The sequence below is a fragment of the Trichoplax adhaerens genome, genomic scaffold (assembly GCF_000150275.1).
Source record: "Trichoplax adhaerens TRIADscaffold_5 genomic scaffold, whole genome shotgun sequence".
Classification (NCBI taxonomy): Eukaryota; Metazoa; Placozoa; class Uniplacotomia; order Trichoplacea; family Trichoplacidae; genus Trichoplax; species Trichoplax adhaerens.
In genome coordinates this window covers 3668152-3694255 of record NW_002060947.1, presented here as the reverse complement: position 1 = coordinate 3694255, position 26104 = coordinate 3668152, and the positions used below count along the sequence as shown (strand labels likewise).

The following is a 26104-nucleotide window of genomic DNA, read 5'->3' as shown; positions in this document are numbered from 1 at the left end:
TAAGGATACTAGATTTATGTTATTAGCTATTGATTAAAGATAATAGTCGATAAAAATTTTATAAAATGGAGCATATCGTATTAACTCAAATATTATAGTAAATAGCATTAACATTTTGTCTTATGATTTCATTCGAAAGGTTAGATAGTCATTAAGATTGTGATATTGACGCAAATAATACTACTGTAATATACGCATATTCGGAGTCCGCTGATCGATATATGGCATCAAACAAACGGAGATAGAGGATATGCATTAAAATGAACATTGTCTGTAGCTGTTGAAGTTAATTACACATGTATCCCGAAAAAGTGTACATCGTAAGTGTAATTGATTTTCTGGGAATATTGATATTAAAAGCTAATAACTGTTCTCTTCTTGGTATAGAAATTCGAATAATAATTCATACAATAGGCTATATAGTATTTACGTATTTTAGGTTACCACTATTAATATTCGAAAAGTTCATTCACTAGATATAAAATTACGAACTTGAAAAGAAATTATAACCGTGAAACCTATAGATATAACGTTGCTTGTACTATACAAAGCACACGTCCATCCTGTTTAGCTAGATAGTTAATAACCCAAAGAAGAAATATCCTATCTATGGCCAATACGGAATGCAATGTGTATTATTTTGTGAGAATGAGCTTTTATAACATTGTCGGCTGAACTCTTTCATCAGCTCTTTATAATGCTGATTACCGGCAGATTATAGTTTTATAATTGTTGGTTAATATAGCTGACCTTATAGTAAAACTAAACTTTAAATTCTTTAACTTTCGTCGTATTAACTCTTGAGTTTTAAACAATGTCAGTCAAGAAATCTTAAATATTATGAATCAGCAGAAGTAACTACGATACAATAATCATAATTTACCCATAGTTAGAGAGTGAGTTCTACGATGAAAATCATAACATGTCTGTCAATATTAAGTCCCCAAAAATGCGATCAGAGTAGGATAGATGAGAAAAATAAGCATAATGGTCTTTTTCATTTGACAGATGGACTGGATGTTAGATTAACTCTTACAAATGATATTGAATAGAGTAGTAATGACGACGACAACAAACCGTGAAGCTTAGATTCCCATAATGAGATGATCAAAAGACTAAAATAGTACAAACGCAATATGGCCTTCTTTTCTCACTTGCTGTATGAAGTCTATTATGTCTAATAAATACACTTGACGAACATGGAACAATCCTTTTGTCCGTGAGCTGATTTTTTTTTGTATCATTTACAATATGGCTTGAACTTTGATATTGCAGGAGTTTACATAACAATTCGATTGGAAGTAATGAGAAAAAGTTAGCAATCTTGATACTTGTAAAATGTTATCCATCTCGATTTAGCAGTCACGTGCGAAATTTTATTACAAGTTTTAAATTAAGGCCAAAACAACGATTGAGAAAAATATATGGTAACGGATCGCTACTAACGAAAAGACGAATATAGGGATTCAATTTAATTAGGGTGATAAAGGAATTGTCAATAGATTTACTAGCTGAACTACTACAGTTTTTGTTTTAATTATACAACGTATATTTGATTACTAAAATGTTGGAATTAAACATCCAAGAAAGAAAATATTGACCGATCGTTTTATATCTGAAAAGATGGACATTATAAAATAGCTTGCTCGAAAACAAGAAGAGTTGCAATCAGTTAAATATTACTTAGGTTATTCACTAAATCAAGCTCCATGATAAGTCGAAATGAAATATGTTAGATTTTAAAAGCAAAAACTTGATCATATTAAGACGGGATGTAATAATTAATAATTGTATAGATATGATGAGGAATATCTAAAATAAAAGTACGAAAAATTTCCTGAGCGATCAACTCATATGATTAAAAACTTGAAGATTCACAAATACGCTGAATTAATGAATACGTATCAACTCGCATGCTTAGAAATTCATACAGTCTCACGGAGGAGTATAATTTAGTTAGTTCTTTCGTTGTAAATATCTAAATTTTCAATTACAAAATATTCATGTCGTTAATTTTTAACGAATAAATTACAATTAGCGGCGTGTCATAGTAAAGAAATACGAATTTATCTAAGCATGGTACCGGTGAAATATCTTCTAATAGATCTGAAATCTAATGTTATTCATTCTAGTGTATGGTACAGTATCAGGATACCAACTAGAAGCTTATTCTACAGTAGCTTGACCAGTAGCTCTTATGCATATGTCAGAAAATCTGTAGAAAGGTTAAACTAAATCTAACACAAGTGATGATACGGATAAACAAATTCCCTTACGTTGATTCAGCTAAGATCCGACAGTTTACATAATACTCTACCCACTAGCATTAAAAAAAATCAATTGCACTTTGATTAACAATTTAGGTAATGTCTAAAAATTGGAAATATTTAAAACTAAAACAGTGTAAGAAAAACTACAGCCAATTAAACAGTATTATTAAATAGAAAGGCGCAATATGATTATGGCTGCATAGCTCGAAGAACGAAAATGAGAATGATCGAAGTTTGACAGATACGATTACAAAAGTTTCTAAGAATAACCTTCACCGAAAGTTACGCTCTCATTATATTATGATGATTATCACTATTTACAATACTAACTTGTTTCTACTAATACAGTATCAAATTTAAATTAACTACATTTTACAGTTTCTTATTAGACCGAAATAATGCGTAAGTAAAATTAATATTCAATTACAAAATTTTTAGCATCCTTTTTCAATTCAGGCTAGTACAGTATTAAATTGGACTATACTTTCACCTAAAATTTTATCAACGGTCCTTCTATATCATCAATAGCGATCAGTATATTATTAGTCTTCGAATCTAGAAGTTTACAATAGGTTTATCTGTTACACCTTATCATCATTACAGCCGTTATGTAGCAAAAAAGTAAGAAAAGTAAATGGTGAAGTTTTCCGGATGTTACAAGAATTCTGTATGACATCTTGTACATTGCACTCACGTCTTACGTATAGAAAGCCAGCACTGATAAAGAAATATTATGAAATGCCGATTAAGATTGTAACCGTATTCAAAGTACCGTAATTATTAAGTTCTACGTATAAACTTTTTGAGTATTCGCATAAGTCTCTATACCTTTTCATCCAATAACTTCAAAGAAAACTGATAACAAATGTTTTAACGCTTTGGTTAGTCATTTTTAAAATAAGAAATTATCAACAGTGGGTTATTGATTATAATTGTCGGCTGATTCAGCATTTTATATTATTAAGATCAGATAATTGCTTTAGATCTACAGGAAGCTAGATCATTATATGTAATTACTTAAAATAATAGGTCTTTTAGCTGCGCCACTTTAATTTCCAATTTAATAATTATAATAAATGAAAGTCTTTCATAAGATGGTATTTATTTTTTCAAAGTTCTGTAGTCAATTTTTTAGATATGATTATTTTATCTTCAAAAGCCACCTCATCATTAAAACATTTTGATTGTCACATCAAGCTAGAGTTAATTGGTCGAAGTATCACTTGTTTTATCGCTTATCCTATCGACGATATTAGAATGCTACTGTGCCGAAATTTAATAAGTTAAGTATGTTGTAAGATAGTTCTTTCGCGAAAATGATCAACATCAGTGACGAAATATCATTAAATATCTAGCATGCGATAGAGTTGATCATAAAGTGATATTAGTATTGGTCAATACTCATTTAAGGATTCATTTCTTTTTTAATTTGAATCATATTTAACTCGTATAAACAACGCTGTATAAGAAAAAAGTAATTAAAACTAAAGAAAAATTTGTATAAAACGGTAAGCTATCGAATCATCGGTTAGCTGTAAATAAGGTTAACACGATGTTGACAAATCATTGAGTAATTGATTATGGCAAATAGGTCAAGCATTTACCGTTTTACGATTTCCGTCCGGTAGTATAGCCTTAATCTCAATTGATGTTTCATCACCGCTATCCGCATCCATTCCACCAGCTCGTGCTAGATACAAATCTTGCATCATATTATCAGAGAGAGATTTAGATCGAGCAAAAGATGCTCGAGGTGCAATTTTTCTTGCCACAGTCGTCATGATGCCCTCTTTCGATCCTTTTATTCAATCGCGCTTGAATATTTTTTCTTAATGTTACCTCTAATCCACGTAGGTGTCCTGAAATGAAGAATGCTAAATATTCTCTTTTGACAGATTATATAATAAGACTAGATAGCAGGGGGGATATGGATATTTCTCGAAAAGGAAAAGTGTTATCTAGACACTGTAATAACTATACTTGAGAGTAGCACATTGAATTTTTCAACACCCCCAAAGTATAACCTACTGGTCTAGTGATCAATCATCTATTTTTGTTATAGAATAACGATATCGATCTTTTTTACGCTATTCTTATACTATAAGTGTATATTGTAGAATGTTAGGCGCGTATGCGCTATAAACATCCTATTAACTATAAAATATGAAGAGGATGAGATGATAGTTTATTATGCTGAAGCATTAATAGATCAATAATGGTGTTGAACAATAAGCAACTAATCGTATAGTAAAAGCTGTTGTTATGAGTAACTTTACCTTGTGTAGAAAATGCTTACTACTATTGCCTAAGGGTTTAAATTATTCTACTATAGGAGCATTGTTTCCTGGCATACACTGACTTAAAATACTGTTATGAACAGTTATATTGACACAAATTTACATCTAAATAACGTTACTATACCTAATTTAAATTAATAGTCAATAGTGCTGTTGGGTATATTGTTAAGCAGAGATGTGTGGGCGTATACAATAAATTGTGGACTACAACGTGATAGTTGAGTATTTGTATCATGAAGGATATCCTTTCAAATTACCATTTAATACACTATTATTTAGATTATACTATAATTTTAACAGTAACAAATGCCAAAGGAATGTTCTGCTCGTGATAGCATGTAAATTCGTAATTAGTGTTATTCATTGATCAATCTATCTATGTTACAATGGTAGCTTCATTAGAAAGAGCGTTCTATTTTTATCTGTATTATCCTTACTTAACAATTTCCTATAGCTATGTACTATTGCTTACATTACTGCGTGTAAAATGAGAAAGCTCAGAATATTAGAGGTTAGGCTAAGATCCAATTTCCTAATTATAGGTATTTAATAATATATTTTTATTTAGGATATATCTTCATATTTTCTACATAAATCTTCGTATTTTAATCGGTTCAAGTCCTGAACCAAGATTTTAATTGTCGCGTTACGCTCAATGATAAGATAAGATAGTTGCCAAAAATTCATGATACTGGTGTTCATATTAATGCTAGTAAAACGTTGACGGAACGACCAGGCACTATTTCAATTAATTTAATCTCTTATCACTAATTGAGTGATTATGTTACAGATAGAGATCTAGAAAGATCGCTGTAGGCAAATTTTATAGATTATCTATTCGGATATAGAATTTATTTTTAATAGGTGTAATAGATGTTACATCAATAATAGCGGTTATACCGCGGTTTGTACGGCTTACAAAAATTTTATCTCACCAATATCAGTAATAAATTGTTATACTGAACTAAAATATTATTAAAAAATAGTTATTGATCAAATGTAGACCAAAGTATATAATAAAGTAAATAGCTATTCTAAGAGGAATTTTAAGTTCCGCTAATACCATAAACGAACGAGTTTCAAAGTTATTTGTAGTTATTTATAAATTGGTCACGACTAAATATTTAACACTGTAGATGTAAGTGGAAATATCAATTTTGGACTATAGTTATTCCCGTCGGAGTTCAATCGCTATTATCAAATTTTTAATAATTCTGATACTGAGAATAGTTTTTAACAACAATTTTATTACTAGTTACTAACAATTAGGATTTATACCTGTATACTACAACAATATACGAATGTTACAGTAAAATAAAAAAATTTAATTTTAATTATAATTTAACTGTCTCATTTCTATTCTAAATTCAAATCCTTAGCGTAATGAGTAGTTTCTAAACTATTTTTACCTTTACACTAGTAATGATAATGTAATTATCACTCCACATCATTGATCACCTTTTGATATATGCACATAATACTATTACAGTGAAGATTTATTTTGAGTGTAGCCGGTCATACTTGCTAGTTTATCAATAATTCCACTAAAACAAATCAATGATAGTAGGCCAACAAAGTGTTGTCTATCATTTTACATCAAATATTATATTGCGCCGTTCTCCGTTAATTTACGTTGATTACATTTCAGTCAATGCCCATTCTTAAGAAACAATAATGAACGTATTGGATCCAATAGTAGAACACGTGATCTTTTCGCAACTAATAAATAACGTAAATAAGCAAGTCCATTAGTTATACCCTGTAGGTCATTTTTTTGACGCATGTCATAGAAAAATATACTATAAAAATATCAATTAGTAACAGTAGAGTCAGGATGTGGGTGAGTTAAATCCATTTTTGGTCCTATCACGATAGGATGCTATTATCTAGGGATATCTGCAAGTCCTAGTTATTAGACAAATCTAGCCGTCACATTTATTCAATAATATTTATTTTGCTTCAACTTTGCGTTACAGGTGTGGTAAATGCTCTGATATTAACTATGTTAAGCGATTAAGTAAACAATACAGCCTGTATTGTCCTACTTGTTGTGATGGTAGGCTGGCTTCCTATATTCTCACGATTGTTGATATCCTCATTTGATTTACTCATGTGACAGATATAGTCAAGAATGTTCTTTGTTTTTATAAATCTAGCTATTCTATTTTACTATCATCTCAATTAATTATCCGATAAGATGTGTTCATTATGGTAATAATGCGTTATGAAAGACAGTTAGCGTTATAATACTTACGCGGTACTTTTATAGAACTGGAATTTGCTAAGCTTGACAATATTATAAACTGATTTCTGCTTGATAATATCTCATTTCTCATATTCTGCCTACAAACTAAGATATATTATTTTTATTTTTATATTACGCCGAGACTTTATGTTTTATACAGTGTGTTTTTATTATATACCTTCAAGGTATGATTTAAATGTAGTGGATGAATACGTGCAGCGTAGAATAGAAACATCTATCATGCGACAACTTCATAAACTGATAGAGTAAGACTTGCTCATTTCTTACTGTTAGATTACCTCAGTTAGCTTTTAATTAATTTAATTCCAGGTAACCTTTTCGTTCAGGTTAGGCCTATCCATATTGGTATTATTATTTTACTGGTCATATCTATCACATATCTTATAATGCGATGTTTCGTGGTTTACTAATTTCCAAATAACTACATGCAGTATTATCCGATTGTTGTAACACCTTTAGTGGCTTAGCGTGCAAATTTTTTTAATCTAGTCCAACGCAGATTATGTCCAATTGATACTATGTGCATTGCGTGATAATAGTCTAACATTGATTCAAGAACTATATCAAGGGCAGTTATTATTATTGGAGAGCCATGACGGTAGATTTCCTCTATTGATTCTGCCCAGATTCCGTATAGTGTTTGTGTACTGGTCAATCATCAAAAACGGGTTGATATCTTTGTGTTTTATCTTTATATGCAGAGGATGTCTATGATCATCTTATGTAACTGTCGTCAATCCTTGCAGACATAAGAAGAAATTAAAATTAAAATGCATTTCTATTTGATACAGTATTGTACTAAAGTACTACGTTTATGTCAATGTGCAATTTGGCAGGCAAAAAGTGTTATTCAAGCCACAAAAGTTTTCCAGTATGCGTATACGATAGGAGCAATCCGGTCAATTTCATTCATTTCGTTATGATGATAAAATCTGGGTTTTAATTCTACTCGTAACGCATCATGTTCTCCTGCATAATAATAAGGCAATAATAATATAAATACTGTAAAGGAAATCCACAGAGTTATCAATGGCTTCAATTTCAAAGACGTAACTTTATCTCACCTTTTAAATTGAAGCCATTGATAATTCTGCTACTGCCGCCTATAAATATAGGCAATCAATTGGTAAGATTTAAAGAATCCTGGGACTTCGTGTAGACTCGTGTAGACATCAACTTTTACTTATAGTATATGCTGTACTACATATACGCGAATACTCGTATACGAACTTGCACAGTAAACAGTTTTACTGTGAGTGTCCAGTCTACACTGTACAGTACATCAATTATTGAATTCTTCTCTATGCTTAATGTAAAACTGTTACAATTAATAATTTTACTTCCCTTATGCCATTTAGAAAGCGAAATATTGCGGTTTTAACAGCTTTTAGTACGAGCTGTAGCCCCCCCCCCCCCAAGAAAAAAAAATCAGGGGAATCCAACCATCCAAAATTCCCCTGAAATATAGAATGCTGTCCTAGTAGACCCCTCGTTCACTACAACTGACGCTCGTTGTACTGTACATAATCCATACGTTTCCTTTATGAAATTGTATGTTTGAATTTTATAGTGGCAGTAAACGTATGATTACGAAAATTGGATAAAAAAAGTATCTTGGAGCGATAGGTGTCCCTATTAATATGGAGTTTAATTAAGATGAGGGAAAGGCGACGGCGACTGCTTAAGAAGGAGAAAGAGTTGGTATGGGTGATGATTAATGCGTCAGAGTTGCGCCGTTACCTTATGAAACTCTATATTTGAGTTTTATGGCAGTAAACGTATAATTAGGAAAGTGGCATCCAAAAAGTAGTATCTTGGAGCGATAGGCGTCCCTTTATAGGAAGTTGAAAATGAGAGTAAGGCGGACAAGCGACTCCTTGCTAGCGAGAAAGCGTCCATGTCTGTACAAGTAGTCCATGGTGCATCTTGGGCCTAGGGTTACAGTACTTGGCGCATCGACTCCTGTAGATGGTGTACTGTAGACTGTAGAGTAGAGTACAGTACTGTGTCTCAGCCGCTAGGCACAGTGCAGTAAAAATGCGTCACAACAAATACTGTCACGAGAGTGTATAGGGAGGGAGAATGCACTCGCACAATTTAATAGTTTTCCCCCTGCTCTTTCAAGCAGAACCAAAACGTCTTGTAGTTTGCGCATGCCTATACTGCCACCACCTCGGTAGGCTATACAAATGGTACAAAGTTGCAAACCGCCGGATCATGACATAACTCCATGTGATCGCTCTCTTCAACACCTTCATACCCATCACAATCGCTGTATTCATGCGCTAGGCTGTAAAAAAAAAGCAGTCAGAGCGAGTGATTTTTACTCCGTGCCAGCAACCACGCCATACGTGCTCGAGTCTCAGTCAGCAATGGCGACAACAGCCAGTCCAACTGAAGCGGCGAATACAGGCTCTGTAACGACCCTAACACAATCGCATCTGGCTAGCCAAGATGCGAGTACACTAGTAAGTTGCAATGGCCTTCTTTTTGGCCCTTTTTTACTTGATTCCTCTTATATATCGAAAGAAGAACGCGATGGATTCATCTTCACTAATTCAACAAGGCTGCCATGCATATTTTCATCTTGAAAGGCATTCTTCTTCAGTCAAGTAGTGTTACGATTGAATTAGTTCTTTGCTACCCTTGGCCAAACCAATGCAAAAGTGGTGGTAGTACAGTAGTAGTAGTAGTAGCAATAGATTGATTTTTGATTGAACGTTGTACAGGTTCATCATAGTGCAGTCTACGCTACTCCTAATGGAAAATACATCTATTAAATAGACAGTACTCCTATTTGGAAAGGCAGTCATTTTGATCTGGTTGTCATCATGGATTGATGAAAGTAGTTTTTATAACTTGATCATGATTGATCGACAACGGCACATAATGATACTTCTGCTGCGGTTTTGGCAGTCTTTTTCAATTGGTATTACACCACTTATAAATCAACTGCAATTCATTTTATACCCATCAAGTGTGGCGCTTTCCAATTTACCTACAGCATTCTATGTTCCATTGCATTTTCCATTTTTTTCTTGCGTCATACTTGGCATGTATTACAGATAATTTGACTAGGTTGTTTTCCTCATGTCTTTCTATTCCTTGTTGTAGGATATCAACAAGCTTTCTGCGATAACACCTGAAGTTATTAGTAGGCAGGCGACTATTAATATCGGTAATTGAAATAAATAAGAAAGGCATTCAAATAGCTTGACCGTACTCTTTATGAGTCTTCATATCAACAACGATTCCATGCAGTAAATTGAAAAACACAGTCTCTCCATGATATCGTAAAAATTGTCATGCTTAGACAGTATGGTAGTGAATCACCATTGTTGGATCATTACAACTGTCTACAGCTATCAACATACATTACCTACAAGTATTGTAAAGTAATCCTACTGCGTTTTACAATTTTATATAGCAGTTGATATTTTTACTACGTACCGTAGATATACATGACTTTTAAGAACATCGATTCCACTCTCTCTTTATGTCATGCTGTTAGACGAGTACTGCTTACCATACCATGCGTATCTATTGACTGTATGACTTATTTTATCACTTTCACTCTCTATAGGTACAATTGGTCATGTAGCTCACGGGAAATCTACTTTAGTTAAAGCTATTTCTGGTGTGCAGGTAAAGCGGTTTTACTGGAAACATAAATGTACAGCAATATGTATTGACTAGTTAATCCAAATGAAACATCCTATGATTTTTATAATCGTGAAGTAGGTACTTTATGCGCTACTTTCGATAATACATACAAAAAAATCAATAACACTCATTACTAGCGATAACCGGCTACAATAAATCTCTCCATGTAATACTATACGCTTACTTTATTGTTTGTATCGTAAATACTTTTGTTAGCCGAGTAAAAGGCGTGTGGATCGCTATGTTACGGAAAGTAATAACTTGAAACATTTGCTTACCAACAGTAAAAGGATAAATACCAATATATAGACATATTACTGACTAATTATCTTGCGTAAACGTTACTGTAGAAAGTCGGTAATCATTGCCGCTCGTATAGCTGCTTCAACATAAATAGATGTTGTTTTCACAAATGAATCGATTCTTACGAAATACTTTGCTACACAATACTTTTCATTTTGAATAAATACTATCTTAATATTGTGTCTAGACTGTGCGATTCAAGAGTGAATTAGAACGTAACATTACAATCAAGTTAGGATATGCTAACGCTAAAGTAAGTTTATATTTATGTGATTTATGCAACTAAGAATTTCCATTCATGGTGATTAAATGTTTGTAGTTAAAAAAGCTATTTGCCAATCTACCTGTACATAAAGGAAAATTTAATTTACACTGTGCTTGTTGACAGATATACAAGTGTGACAATAGCGAGTGTCCCCGTCCTGGCTGTTATCGCTCATGTGGAAGCGTCAAGGAGGACGTATTCCCTTGTGAACGACCAGGATGTGGCGGAAAATTTCGATTGGAAAGGTATACTGATATATTCTTATTTCTTTAGCATTATTTCAATTTCCATGTCAAGCATGCTTATTAATATCCCCGTCTTATATAAATTTTACAGACACGTATCATTCGTAGATTGTCCTGGCCACGATATCCTTATGGCAACTATGTTAAACGGAGCTGCAGTTATGGACGCTGCATTGTTGTTAATCGGTACATCTAGTATACGCGTATAAACAGTAGGGAAATATTTTTTACAATACACTTTTTTCTAATCTTATTGCCTCATCATTCTATGATTGTTAGCTGGAAATGAATCTTGTCCACAACCACAGACATCCGAGCATCTAGCCGCTATCGAAATTATGAAATTGAATCATATCATAATTTTGCAAAATAAGATCGATTTAATTAAAGAAGGTCAAGCTAAAGACCAATATGAAAAAATTACGAAATTTGTTCACGGTTGGTAATAAAACATCTTCCAAGTGTTAATTCGATTATAATTAATTGTATTAATAATGTATTAAGTATAAATGATTTCCTCTAACCATGTCCAACTGTATTTATATAAAACAAATGTTAAGGCACCGTGGCTGAGTCAGCCCCTGTAATTCCAATATCAGCCCAACTGAAGTATAACATTGAAGTTGTATGTGAATACATCTGTAAAAAGATTCCATTACCAGTTAGGGATTTTCTAGCTGATCCTCGCTTAATTGGTACATAAACAAGATTTACTAACATTAAGCTTAGTTCATCAATTCAACATTTATCGCTATAAATGATTCCATATTCTTTTATCTAATTCGGATCTGTTTATTTTGTCTATAATCTTATCAGTCATTCGTTCCTTCGATGTTAACAAACCTGGTAGTGAGGTTGATGAATTAAAAGGTGGAGTTGCTGGTGGAAGTATCCTTCAGGGTGTATTAAAGGTATGCAAAGTTTTATCATAAATGAGACTTGGCACGTTCTTGGCAACCCAATTACATGGTAGTAAATACGATATCACACTATGAATATCACTTTTATAGGTTGGGCAAGAGATTGAAGTTAGGCCTGGCATTGTATCGAAAAATAAAGATGGAGAAATAGTTTGTACACCTATTGTATCTAAAATAGTATCTCTGTATGCTGAGAAAAATGATCTCCAATATGCCGTCCCTGGTGGCCTAATTGGTAACAATAGTAGAACGAATTCTTGTATTGGGCTTACAGTTCTGATTAATCTTAATAATTGTACCAATTACACTTTTTAGGTGTTGGAACAAAAATTGATCCAACGCTTTGTCGAGGTGACAGAATGGTTGGCCAGGTAAGTGACAATCTACCTGTGAATGTGAGGATCAATAAAAAGTTGATACAAATTTTATATGTGGGCTAACTACAAATTATTTGATGTGCAGGTACTAGGAGGTATTGACGGTTTGCCTAGTATCTATACTGAGATTGAGATCAGCTTTTTCTTATTAAAACGTCTCCTTGGAGTTCGTACCGAAGGTGATAAGAAAGGGGCTAAAGTAAGCAACTATTACCTTATTATTTATATATATTAAAATTGAAACAAAGCGCAAATAGCTATTGGTTAATAGTATTATAACTTAGTTGTATCCATATCAAATTGGTAATGTTATAAACTTATGACATAGGTAGATTGTAATAGTAATTACACTGATAGTAATGGATAATGTTTGAATAGAATTTTTGCTCGGGCCGATTTACTCGAACAAAGCTGTCACAAAAAATGCAGTAATATTTGTAGATATTAATAATGAAAAATTTCGTAATCATTGCTGTTGCTTATAATTCCAAGTGATGTAGATTTACGCAAGTTAGTGTTCAATTAAGTCCTAAGTTATATGTCTGTCATAAAGTAAAAAGAAACTTGTATGACCTACAAATGCCATTTCTTTAAACTATAAGTTGTTTTGATGTTCTAAATTTCTGTTCATTTGAAAATTCTAGGTTCAGAAACTATCTAAAAATGAAGTCCTAATGGTAAATATTGGATCGCTTTCAACGGGAGGCAGAGTAGTTGCTGTCAAAGCTGATTTAGCAAAGGTATTACTAACACAACCAGTCTGTACCGAAACGGGAGAAAAAATTGCTCTAAGTAGGAGAGTAGAAAAACACTGGAGGTATCGTATTTATCGCTATACCAAGAAAAGTAGTTTTAAATTTAGTTACCAGATTAAAATTTGTCATTATTTCCACTATCGTATGGATTACACGAGTGTTCAGTTTTACGCACTGCGAAATAATATCTAACCTAAAGTATTTTTGTAGATTGATTGGATGGGGTCAAATACGACGAGGAACAACAATTATTCCGACGCCTGTGCACCTTCTGACTTCTGATTCGAAATAGCATGTTTTTTACATTTATTTCAGCCAATAAAGTCGTAATAATTATAAAAAATTATTGAGGCATTTTATGTGTTTATTCGGGTATTCATAATTCGGCTTTATTTACTCAATATTATTTCCCCATGTATTGCCTTCGAGTAAAAAAAAATCAAATATATGTCGCGGAACTAAAATACAGGAACTGTTTTATTCAAGATAATTAAATTATAAGTGGTCGTAGAGCTATAGCTACATTAAGTACAAGTAAACCAGTTCCTATTATATGTATAATGGATCGCAATCGGTTTACGGTACGCCTATTAGATGGTGTAGTAAAGTAGTCGGTAAGGGCTATCAGTACCCATTGGCCGTCTAAAGCATATGCTGGAACCAAATTTAATAGAGCCAGCGCTGCTGAAAATGATATTATGTACCTATGATTAAAAATGTTAAGGACAACAGAGTAAAATGTTGATTCATATACAGTAAGGCATACTATAAGCAATCCGAAGAATGAAACTAGAATAAAAAACGTTCATATAATACGTTTATGATGGATACAATAAGAACCTTTCCACGTTGTCGGGAATCATAACCGATAGACTTGAAAGTCGAGGAAGATAATTTGTAATACTAACTATTAATAATAAAGTTTATAAAGTTATGTAATGAGAATATCATTCTCGTACTGAAAAAACTGATTCAAATTGCATTTCATTTTTAGTACGAAAATAACTTTGAATTAAAACGAAGGATGTGAGGTAAAACGGATTCGTCTTAATTGTATAAGTGTATTTTACATTACAGAGAGTAATTTTAATTACGGACACCGGTTTATTTTACCTGCTTGAAGAAGGTTCTTTGGAATATCGATATATAAGACGTCCTTTTTTCTATTTCGTTTTATTCTAAGCAATCGATAATCTTTTGGTAGAACCGGAATAACGCAAGTACTTTTTTGACCTTTATTAGCAAATAAAATACCAACATCGTTGATTACAAATTGGGGTTGCAGAATTTCAATTGGAAATATTAAAGACGAAATTTATTAGCTACAAGTAGTTATACATGCATTTAGATCGATATATTTTAATCAAAATATTATTTAGACACGTTATGCGTTGCAAGGAACATAATTAAAATATAATCATATAAATACATTAGGAATACTCTCGCCTTACTTGTTAGGCAATCTAAATCGGTGTTACAACTAGAACGTGCACTGGTATTTCGAGCGTTTAGGCAAACCTTTGATCTCTAGAGAAATAAAGGAATATATATCACTTCTTCAATTTCATTCACGCAATGCACTCAATTTTAGGCTTCAACAAACCTTTTGCATGTGCATCGATTTAAAAGAAAAACATAGATCGCTAGATGTGCGATTGCAACAATCGAAGATAGGACCTAAAATTAGGATATAAGCGAGGTTAATGGGGCATAACGATGGGTTTCAACATGGCTATAATAGTCGCTAATCTTACAGATAAAGTATGAGTAATTCGTAGCCTATAAGTTCAGAATAGAATAAGCTTTAAATACACAGTAAATATACTAACATCAACTATAATAAAATTTATTTGATGATATGTTTATAGTGGAAGAGCAAAGTAATGTGATGAAGTTGATGAGATGAAAAGATTCTCGTGATCACTTCGATAACTATCTACATTTTTTTGTTTATTTATGTAAAACAGTGCAGTTTATACATGGCCTTGTGTGATTACAATATTTCTTAGAAAATATCTAATATCTCCATAGAATGTCTACGGAAATTCATTTTAATTCTTACTCAAATTATATAATTTGAGCCCTATAGAAGTGATCGAAGATACCCGTACATGTATTACGCCTGAGTCATAGTAATTTGATACTAAACAGTGATTACGCAAAATACTTCTGTAAACATACTGTGCACGAATTAACAAATTCTATAGAGTGCAGAAATATACTGTACAACAGCAACTTCGTTTGTTAAAGACTCCTAAACGAAATAGTACATGAAATTATATACTATTAATATGACCACCTTTCACAGTATGATGATATCTTTTTTCTAAAGTTCTTATGTCAACACAATAACCAGTTAATGGCTGTTGTTGTATGTCACTTAAACAACTTCTCCATAAGGATATACTTTGAACGGGACATTCATTAATATTGGTAATTATATCTCCGCGTTCAAGAACATTGTACAAGGGAGAGCCCTAAAAAAATGAATTAAATTATTACTATTTGTACAACCATAGTGTATAAAATTAGTACCCAAATAAGAAATTTTTCGCAGCAAATGATGTTAATCATAGGTAAAGTAATTACGTAAGGTAGGACAAAGAATATCTTACAAATTTGCTCACAGATATGTCAGATAAAAAATTACGAGAATGATGATAGCATCCATTATTGATTTCAACTGATAGTTATTAATTAGTATCAGTGCATGCACTAACCGAAAACACATTTAACACTGCAATAGAACCTCCGGTTACATAGAAGGGCCATAAGACAATGGAAAGATTTTTCACTAGTACTATACATAAAAGTGCCAATACGATGTTGTGCCAAGCTCCAGCGCAATAGATCTTTAATTGTCTATACGGCGATATTTGCGACAGGTGATCTGAGGACAAATCAACGTAAGCACCAGGATAAATAAGCATCACAAAGAGACCAAAGCCATTGACTTTAACGTTCTCCCTAGGAATGACAAAGGAATATAAGACAATGATTGACTTTACGGAGTTTGCACTATTTTGCGACGAAACCGCATTTAGCGCAACACTCTGTAAATAGTAATGCTTTCTAAATAGTAAATAACGGTCCTTCCATTGGTAATTAAAGCTGCTGCTACCTATCTTTTCAATAGATACTTATTATTCTATCTACATGATTAAGCTTTGAAGAGACTAGCAAATTGTGCTTACAGTTCTTATTTGAGGTTTTTATAAGTTTACCTGATTGCGGCGATTGCATGACCTAATTCGTGAAATATTCCACTTATAGCTATAGCAGGGATAACATAGACCAGCTGACTCCATCCTATATTGATCCCTGGCAACTAAAAAGTAAATGTATTCAATAACATACGTTGCAAAATCTTGCTATATGAGGTAGAATAAATTAGAATTTCACGAAATTTATAGAGTTTGAAAATTGTACAGGACAAAAACTTGACATAAAACATCTTTCGACCTTCTTCATACCGCAAGTGTTATTATATGTATGCTATTATCATATGATTATAGAAAATGCGTTAAATTGGCTGTGTGATACCTACCACTGGTGTAAGAAGAAGTTCAGTATGCTTTTTTGGTAGCAGTGACCGAACAGCAGTAATTGTTAAAATAAAAATGGAAGATGCCATTATGACAAGACCACAACATAATCCAGTAGTAAACCAAATTTTCCATAAATATGTACAATAACAGCCAATCTGTACAAATGTCCGATTTAATCGCGTGGTTGTCACCCGAATTTGAGCTAATGAGATAGTGATACCATAGCGTCTTAAAAAGTTGTCATAACATTCAGACCATTTGCTTCTCTGTTGATAGAATGAAACATAAGAAAAATTAATTATTAACAAGTTGGTATAATATGCGTGATAGGATATTTGTAACTGTAGAGATATTCGTATATTGTAATAATATAAATCCATCTATTATTATTTTTAATTGATATTATTCAAATACAGTAGAAGAGGAAACATTTTTAGAAATTCGTTAAACGGTAAATTGATTTTTCAGTTAATAAACAGTCAAAAAGAAATTTAATTAGACGTGTACAACAATACCAATACTTATTATTCTGGATTGCAGATACTAAAGCTGACTTGATTTTATGTTACAACACTTTGAAAGTATGATTTTTTGGCACTATTTTGTATCGTAAAGTGAATAGTCTATATAAACAAGTATGTACAGTAATATACAGAAATGCTGTAATAAATATTATATCTTCCTAATTGAATGATCAATGCATACGCACTGCATAAATAGTTAGAAGTGAGAGAATTATTATTATTAAATATAATTATCAAACTGTATTTCAAATACTAATAGTCTACAGCACATATTGGTGATAAAAGGTTCATTTTAACCAAATGTTGATGAGAGACAGTTACGCATACGCCATCCATGGAGTACACCGTAAATATTATAAGTAGATAATACAGTTTAGTATAGAATAACGAATTTGATAAACCGATTGTTGTTTCCTTTTTCTGGATCAATTAATGCACGCTACCTATATTAATATTTCTGCATACTGCAGTACGTCGAGGGAAATCACTGCAGCAGTTGCATAAATGCTAAGATTTGACTATCCATTGATGACAAGTAATACTGTACGTTTATAGAAATAGTCAAGGTAAAATGTACGTAAATATTCTAAGTACATAATATAGATATTACTATCTTCGACCTCAAGCTAAGAATGTCATGTGGTATTTTACAACAGTATTAACGTTTGCTGATCAGATTTGGCACGTAAGAGAATTATTATATCATCTGAATCGACGATCGATATTGTGCGACAGTTATGCGGGTACAGCGGATAGCTTTGAAGAGGACTGGAACATGTCCAATGTTCATGCTATTGTTGCCTGACCTGTACGAATTTCTCTTGCGATACTACTGATATCCAATTGAAAAATCACCCAATTTTATTCGTTAGTATGAGTTATTTTCAACAGCTGTACGATGATTCATGATACAGTACTACAGTACAAGGAGAATGCTAATAATAAATATATAATATATATATATATAATCATTAGATTAGTTATCGGAAGATCTACGTCTATCATACTCTTACGTAGCATGCACAATGACAATACGATAAACTACGCAAGAAGTATATCAAGGTTTACTTGAAATCAACATTGCAACGATTATCACGATATTAATTTGCCCTTGTGGAGTTTAAATTTTACTTCAAGAAATGCTGCTATAAATAAACTAATCAATTATTGTACAATGTTCTAGCTACTATGTAGTCATTGAAAGTAAGTAGTAATATTAATGACAACGAATACACAACGCTTTTGCAATATCTCGCTTAGCTCTAGAGGTTTAATGTTTGTACAATAAGTTGTGACACTAATAGTGATTGCTAAGTTGAAGAAGAGCTTAGTGGCCAAGATAAGCATGTGCAATATTGTTATACTAGTCAGTTATGTTTGAGCGATGACTAACGGAGCATTGATAATGTCAGCTGATGACGAATAGTAGAATAGTGAGTCATCCTGTTGAAGTCCATGGATGTATGAGAGTAAAGGACTGGTTATTGCATTTCCTACCTTCAATAAATTATCGAATATAAATAGCATACACCAAAATAGAGCTAAGCCAGGTATGAGTCCAAGTGATAAGGCCATGGATGATTGATATATCAGGATTAAAATGGCATTATCATTTGTCTTTTGCGTCTTGCAGTTTCCTATTTGAAGACTAAGAAATGCAAAGCTAATCTCGCAGCATCGAAGTTGGATGGTTTAACGGAGCCGGTGTGACGGACTGAATTCAATACTGTGGTGTAGCGTAGTATAGACTTAATACAGTCTCATGTTCAACGACTGCAAACCGCAGTCTGGTACAGTTACTAACTTGTGTACAGCACAGTACAGTATAGTACTGTACTTGTCCTTCGCTACAATACTGTACAGTGCACAGTCTGTACTTTACAGTGTATAGTACTTGTCTTACGATACATGCCACTGTACGGTACCGTACTGTACTCTTCCGTATCGGTCCCAGGTGCAGAGCATCTGAGCGTCACAGCTGCAGCAAGTCTTGCAAAATCAGCCGGATCAGTCAGCTATACATTCCATTTTGCATGCACAAAGATGGAAAGAAAAAAATCTCCCCTTGTAAATTACTTCAATCAGTGTGGATATTGTTTATCATACATGTCTCACCATAGCATTGCACTGTATTCACAAAAAAATGATGTTACCTGCAGCAATTTACTTCTTGCTGTAGGCTTGAGCGTATTACCGTTAGCGCATATCTCTGACAAAAATGATGCCATTACTGTACTTGCCCTGGTAAAATCATCTGTGTCATGTCAAAACGACTACTGGCTGTATTCTACACTCTATAAAGTAATGGTCCTGAATAGATTTTGCCTTTTTGCTCTATATTACCGAGTAACTATAGTCGTAGCATATTTACATGACGAGTTCAGTAATGATATTAGCATGCTAGATTGCGATTGAGTTAAAATTGACGAAGTAATGTAATGTCCGTAAATACCATGGTCAGTTTATCATAGCATGACGACGTGATTAAGGGTCTATAGGTTACCGTTAGAAGGTGCAATTACAAAAATACAGCATTAAAATGATTTCTATAATGACAGTATTTCAGTTGCACCATGATAAAAAAATGGGCTAAAACTGACTGTATTGTTATAGATTTTTGCAATTGGCTATCATAATAATTTACACATTGCATTATATATATAAAAAAATAAGATTTTGTTAAAAACGAATTTCTAAATGTACATTATGCTACCAAGTAAATATCGTATAAGAATATTTATCTAATCTTATATCACTATGTTATTTCTTGAATAGACTATAACATCACAAAAAAATATTATAATTAGTAGACTGCGTCGCCGAATATTTTTTAAAGCCTGGTGTACCTTATACTCTATTCAAATCAGGTATAATACTTCTCAAATGATAGTTTGCATACAGCTGAGAGAAAATCTATCTATGGTTAGCATACCTATCCTCTGCATCAATACTTTATACACATGTAACCTGATTAAAATACATCATATGTCTATTTTCCTTCTATAGAAAGTTATTGCGGCATAAAATGAGATAACGATTGTTATCACAATTAAGAGTAGATAAAAAATATAAACGGATATTACAAGATCGAATGAAAATCTATATAAGACTATATTACACGGTGATTGTTTGCTGGGCTCATTACTTTGCCATACAGTATTATTATTTGCATGACTAAATACCCAAATATTACCCAATAGAAACCATATAAATAGGAATGCCGATATTATTTGGTCTGTTATAACATAACAGTCAAAATGATAGTGATTTTCTTGACTGATGTTTGATTCTTGACCTTGTTGGCGAATAGCTAACGATAACTTCAACACTAAAAACGATCCGCCAATTATCAAAAATTTCGGTATCATCGGTTGTATCGGGCATTGCTTTTCAAACTTTGCACCTAAACAAATGTAACTATTTAGAAAACATAGTCTTTGTACGATTTATTCTATAAGACTATTAAGTATCGCAATTTAAAATAGGATCATGATTATGTCCGAAAAATGATACAAGCTGGATGATTTTATGTCAACGATATTTTATAATAACTCGTAAAAGTTTACGCTATAGGATGATATAACAATCTAATCCAGAAATGGCTATCGGATTTGGTTTGATAGTTATAATTAATGGTGACATACAGCTAGGTGTATAAAATTGGCTGATAAAACATAAAAGTATTAGTATAATATGTAATTTAAAATTAGATTTAAAGTCCTTACCAATCGCGATCATAACTATAGGGAGCACCAATAGTAGGCTGGAGATTACGGTATACCCAACTGTCAAATAAAATTTTAATTTGAACACCGTAGCTGAAAATTTAGTAAGCCTGTGATTGAAATCTCCGAAAAAACTTAGGCGTAATCTCTATGAATAAGAAGAAAGACGAATTCTCTTATAGATTAATTACAGCTATCAAATTACCTGTTGTTCTTAGAATTCTAAAGACTTCTAAGGCAAACTTGAAGTAGTTTGGTGTAGTGCGTTTAGCTTGATAAATATCATCAATAGTTGATGAAACATGATTTAGGTTATCTACTGTACTATTTGAGTCGTTATTCAAGAGTGGTAACGAGGATTGATCGGATCCATTGTCGATTTGACTATTGCCCGGGATTGTTTCAATAGTACGATCGAGAGCTTGGTACTCCATATCAATCCAAAAGAATTTTATCCGCTATGGATTAACTACGACTTTATAGTCCTGCTAAAACACACTACTCGTAAATATTTCTTAGAAGATGTACTATAAGCCCAAAATTTATTTAATGCACAATCGATGGGCTCGGTGTTGTTAATGCACAAATAAACACATGCATACACTTTTAAATATCTTTTATATTGACATACTAAGCTTTACCTCATCTACGTAACATGTGTCAGTTTCAAACATTATTACAGGCTTTATAAAGGAAAAAAGGACGCCATATGGTCTTCCTGGGAAGTAATGAGTTCTAAAGTTGATTCATTTAAGTAGTAATCTATGGATAGGATGGTTGTAAAGCTATCACGCTCTCTATACCCTGTATACCCTGATAGTGCTAACGAGATCAAAATTTCTTTAGTCATCGCCCTCTTACGTATTATCATATATCATTTTAGAATTAGTCTATACAAACAAGCACGAAATCATAATTTATCAGTATAATTTCCAAATTGTAACTATATTACAGTTTACACTGCTAAAGAAAGGATAGGTAATTACATCATCTATTAAAGATTGCGCTAATAAAACTTCTTTGACATTCAATAACAGTTAGCATTTTATTCATCGTCCAATCATAACCTCCTAGATGAACAAGAAGATAAAATGATGTAGTTTTTTAAGCAACCAATGTGCTAAAACCTTGTTTTATACCGCAGTAGCTGTGTTTATAGTAGTGAATGATATCTAAAATACTTTTTCTAAGTAGAAAAACTGAAAGTCTTACGAGATATAGTTATAAAAGATGTCATTTATGATATACATCAAGCGTATCGTAGATTTTTAATTGAATACTTCAGTCTATTTAATAACAGCTAAATTTAAAGTAAAAGTTTAATTACTGTAACGTTAAAATTGTGAATAATCGAGTCAGAGTTTTAATCGTAAATGTATAAATTGTGGAGATCAAAGAAATGAATCTTCTAGTTAATCATATATAAACTCGTAAATTGAATTTATTTCGCTAATTTATACTTATCCTAGTAAATAAATGAATCGTTTTTACATCAGTCACTTTAACGTTTGATTACTATCGCATTTTATTATTTATGATCATATTTCAATTCAATTTCTTAATATGCTATATGATATTAACAGCTATATCGCATTTTCATGAATAGAGATTAAAATCTCATCATTTAGCGCAGAAGTCTTGAAGTAAACAATTATACTAGTTTTTTTCTGATCACTAAACAATATTCGAAATACTGTATTGGATCCTCATATGAAAAGTTTACAAAATAGGCAAATCGTTTATCATATACAGATAATCCATTGTTTTAAAATATATGCTACAACGTGAATTCCCACACACGATTTCGAAAAATTACAAAGTTTAATACTATAAAAAAAGCCAAGTTATTAGATATCAAATTATTTATTTAGTAGCGTTCCATCAAAATAAAATTGAATGATTAAATTTCTAAAAATACTAGTACATTATATTTTTTATAACTGAATTAAGTAATAGTATATGTATTATTAATTGTGAACAAAAAATGATAGCAGTATTGTATATCTGCCAAAAATACGTCATTAAGTGTTGCCTTTGTATATGTTAAGGAAAGTTGTTATGAAATGTTTGGTTGTTTTATCGCTTGTAAGACCGTAGAGACACATTATATCAATGAATATTACAAGTATAAGATGCTTTATGATAGTTACTGAAATAAAATAATATACTTAGACCAGACCTCACCATAGACAAATCTACTTACAATCTCATGTTTAAATTATCCTATATGCTATTATCGAGGATTAGTGACAGCAAAAGTAGGAGGTATAAGTTGGGATGATGAGGCAGGTGTTCTCAGATTCCTGTTATTTTATGAGAATGATGTAATTCATTTTTACGACCGTAGTAGAATAAACACCGCGATTATATTACTGCATGAAAGTAGGTACCGGACCTTTAATTAATACTATAACTCATAGATATTCTCTAATTGCCCAGTCACGATTAATTTCTTATCTAATTTTATGTACAGTGTACGAATTTATTACAGCTACGTGAAAAGTATATAACTATAATTGATCTCTTTCTTTTATTACAGTATATTCTTCTGATTTAATGCTTGTTTATACTGCCTTAACTTAATAAATAATTCAATCTCATGAGACTATAGTTTCAACGCAATATCAAATCAGCTTATTACATGTTCAGTTTCGATTCTACTTTATAAATCATACTATAACATCAATATTAATAATAATGAACAAATAAATCTACGCTTTATTGTAGGAATTTAGAATACTATAGCGATATTAAACAAAGAATACGAATATTATCTTACTATTTCAAACTTGAGCTTACTGTGGCCGATTTACTGTTGCAGTGTGATATTTTGTACTACTGCTAAGACACGGCAGTTTTTCAAGTTATTTACAGATATAACATTGTTTAGATAGTAAAGGAACTGAAAGGATATTTAATAACTAAACTTAAAGTTTCTGTAATAACGGTGTCACAAAATTATAAGTACCAGAAACAGCGACAGCTCCTATAAAATGTGTTTATTCAAAAGTTATGTTAATTAATATTACTGTCCGTTGTAAATGCATACGATATGACATAATTAAAGGTAAGATATGATTGATTATAATCAATAAATATTTTTAATTTTAAAAGCACCCAGCTTCACATTTTTATGTACATTGCTAGACTCTACGAAGTTTCATTAAATTATACCAATTATTTACATGTAGCAAGCTTAAAAACAACATGAATTGTTATGAGAACTTATTAAGACAGTTTCATTACAATAATGCAGGTAAATAAGCATAGTATGATGAACCAGACCACAGCTGTTTTTTGACTAATTATAATTAGGGTCATAATCAATGAAGTAACTGATGGTGAATTGGCCGATGCCGTATCATAACACTAAGCAAATAGAATACTTTTTATAAGATAGATTTAACACTTACTATTTACAAGATGAGTAAAGATTTCAAAACTTTATATAAAGACAAATTTACAAAATATAAGTTACTGTATAGTAACGATGTCAACTGATCATCGCTGTTAATAGTTTACTAATATTATAATCAGTAAACTATAGCACGATTTTCGTGTTAGTTTCACGAAATTAATGTTAGCTACATCAAAACCCTAATTATGTAAGTTTTATTGAACAACAAGTTATTAGAAAGAATTATAGCCTGTCACTTAGATAGGTACTTGCCAAAACTAATTTATATGTACGATTTCATCACTCTGATTAATCGAGAAGTACCTTAATTTCATGTTCTTAATAGTACATGATGTAGAATTCATACAGTACTCCTACGGTATGAACTAGGCATAAAGAAGGTATACTTATACTGTTTTCGCGGAAGGCGTCAGAATAAATGAATTTTATAAGATTTTTTAATGCTTTCGTGCACTTACTATCAGTTTCGAAATTTTTATCATCGTCAAGCTTTTATTAAACAGTAAATTGTTAGAAAGAATTAATACTTATAATTTTACATAACCCATTTATTAAGACAAAGTTAAAAAAAATCAAAATTTGATAACTATAGGATATAAATTTATTTATACGATTTTTTATTCATATTTTTAGGCTAATTGGTTCTTTTATGGGCGATTTTTATATAAAAAAATTAAAATTTTGAATCTATCAATCCAAAGCAATGTCATGATCGAGTTAATGATATCCAATTTAGCATTGTTAAGATCCTAACAGAATTGAACTCGTTTTGATATGAACAACATTTATCATGTATCAATTAACAGACTATTTAAAGTAGTAAATAACGATAAAGTTCGAGGACTGAAGTCGGTTTAATTGTATGACTGCTGGATTAAAATACCTTCAATTGTTATAGACAAGTGTTGAAAGTGTCCAGTTTCCCTATTGATGATAAAGAACTCATTTGTAGACGATAAAGATTATCTTTTACATTATACTTATTGTAATCTTTGATCTCTGTGTCTGGATGTTTCAGATAATTTGTTGAATTACAGAATATTCTTAATAATATTTAGTCAGGAAAGAAAAAGGTAAATAGCGAAGACTTTGATCCAAAGATTGATTGAAATTATCCTATTTTGTCGATTCGACATAAAATAATATACATATATATAGATAATTCGATTCAAAAGTAAAATTAAAAGTTAAATTGAGTGGTATTATAGGGATATCTGTGAGGTAGTATCACAGGCTAACTGGTTTAGACAAATTGTAGCATGAAGACAGCAAATTTAAAAGTATCTAGACATATCTGGAGACCTTATATGAAGTAATTTTATAAAGTCGTAATTAGGCAAAGATTTAATTGCGAATTTCTCACACGAAATATCTGACTAAAATAATTTAGAGGCTAATAAAAGGAAGGAAGAAACTGCCAAACCAAAAATGTAAAATTATGAGATAAGACGAAGCTCAAGTAAAATTTTATTCTGAATATATTGTTCTCTGGTGCTACGCATCATTTTTAAACAGTTCGTTCCAAAAT

At 31.9% G+C, this 26104-nt stretch overlaps 2 protein-coding genes across 2 annotated transcripts; one reads left to right on the top strand and one right to left on the bottom strand.

Annotated features, from left to right (window-relative positions):
- Positions 1-9205: 9205 nt before the first annotated feature.
- TRIADDRAFT_37737 (eukaryotic translation initiation factor 2 gamma) lies at positions 9206-13667 on the top strand (the record flags this gene model as incomplete). The annotated part of the gene is made up of 14 exons (XM_002112854.1): positions 9206-9301; positions 9948-10011; positions 10417-10478; positions 10987-11052; positions 11188-11309; positions 11401-11495; positions 11589-11747; positions 11870-12004; positions 12126-12220; positions 12320-12464; positions 12545-12600; positions 12692-12805; positions 13251-13423; positions 13572-13667. 14 exons carry the CDS (start codon positions 9206-9208, stop codon positions 13651-13653), a joined length of 1464 nt encoding a protein of 487 aa, XP_002112890.1. The 3' UTR covers positions 13654-13667.
- A 184-nt stretch (positions 13668-13851) lies between these two features.
- Positions 13852-17289, bottom strand: TRIADDRAFT_24878 (uncharacterized protein; the record flags this gene model as incomplete). Its single annotated transcript, XM_002112418.1, has 9 exons — positions 13852-14065; positions 14193-14268; positions 14475-14594; positions 14813-14888; positions 14965-15038; positions 15658-15838; positions 16082-16328; positions 16586-16689; positions 16909-17289. The coding sequence occupies 9 exons, from the start codon at positions 17287-17289 to the stop codon at positions 13852-13854; spliced, it is 1473 nt and encodes a 490-aa protein (XP_002112454.1).
- Positions 17290-26104: the final 8815 nt, after the last annotated feature.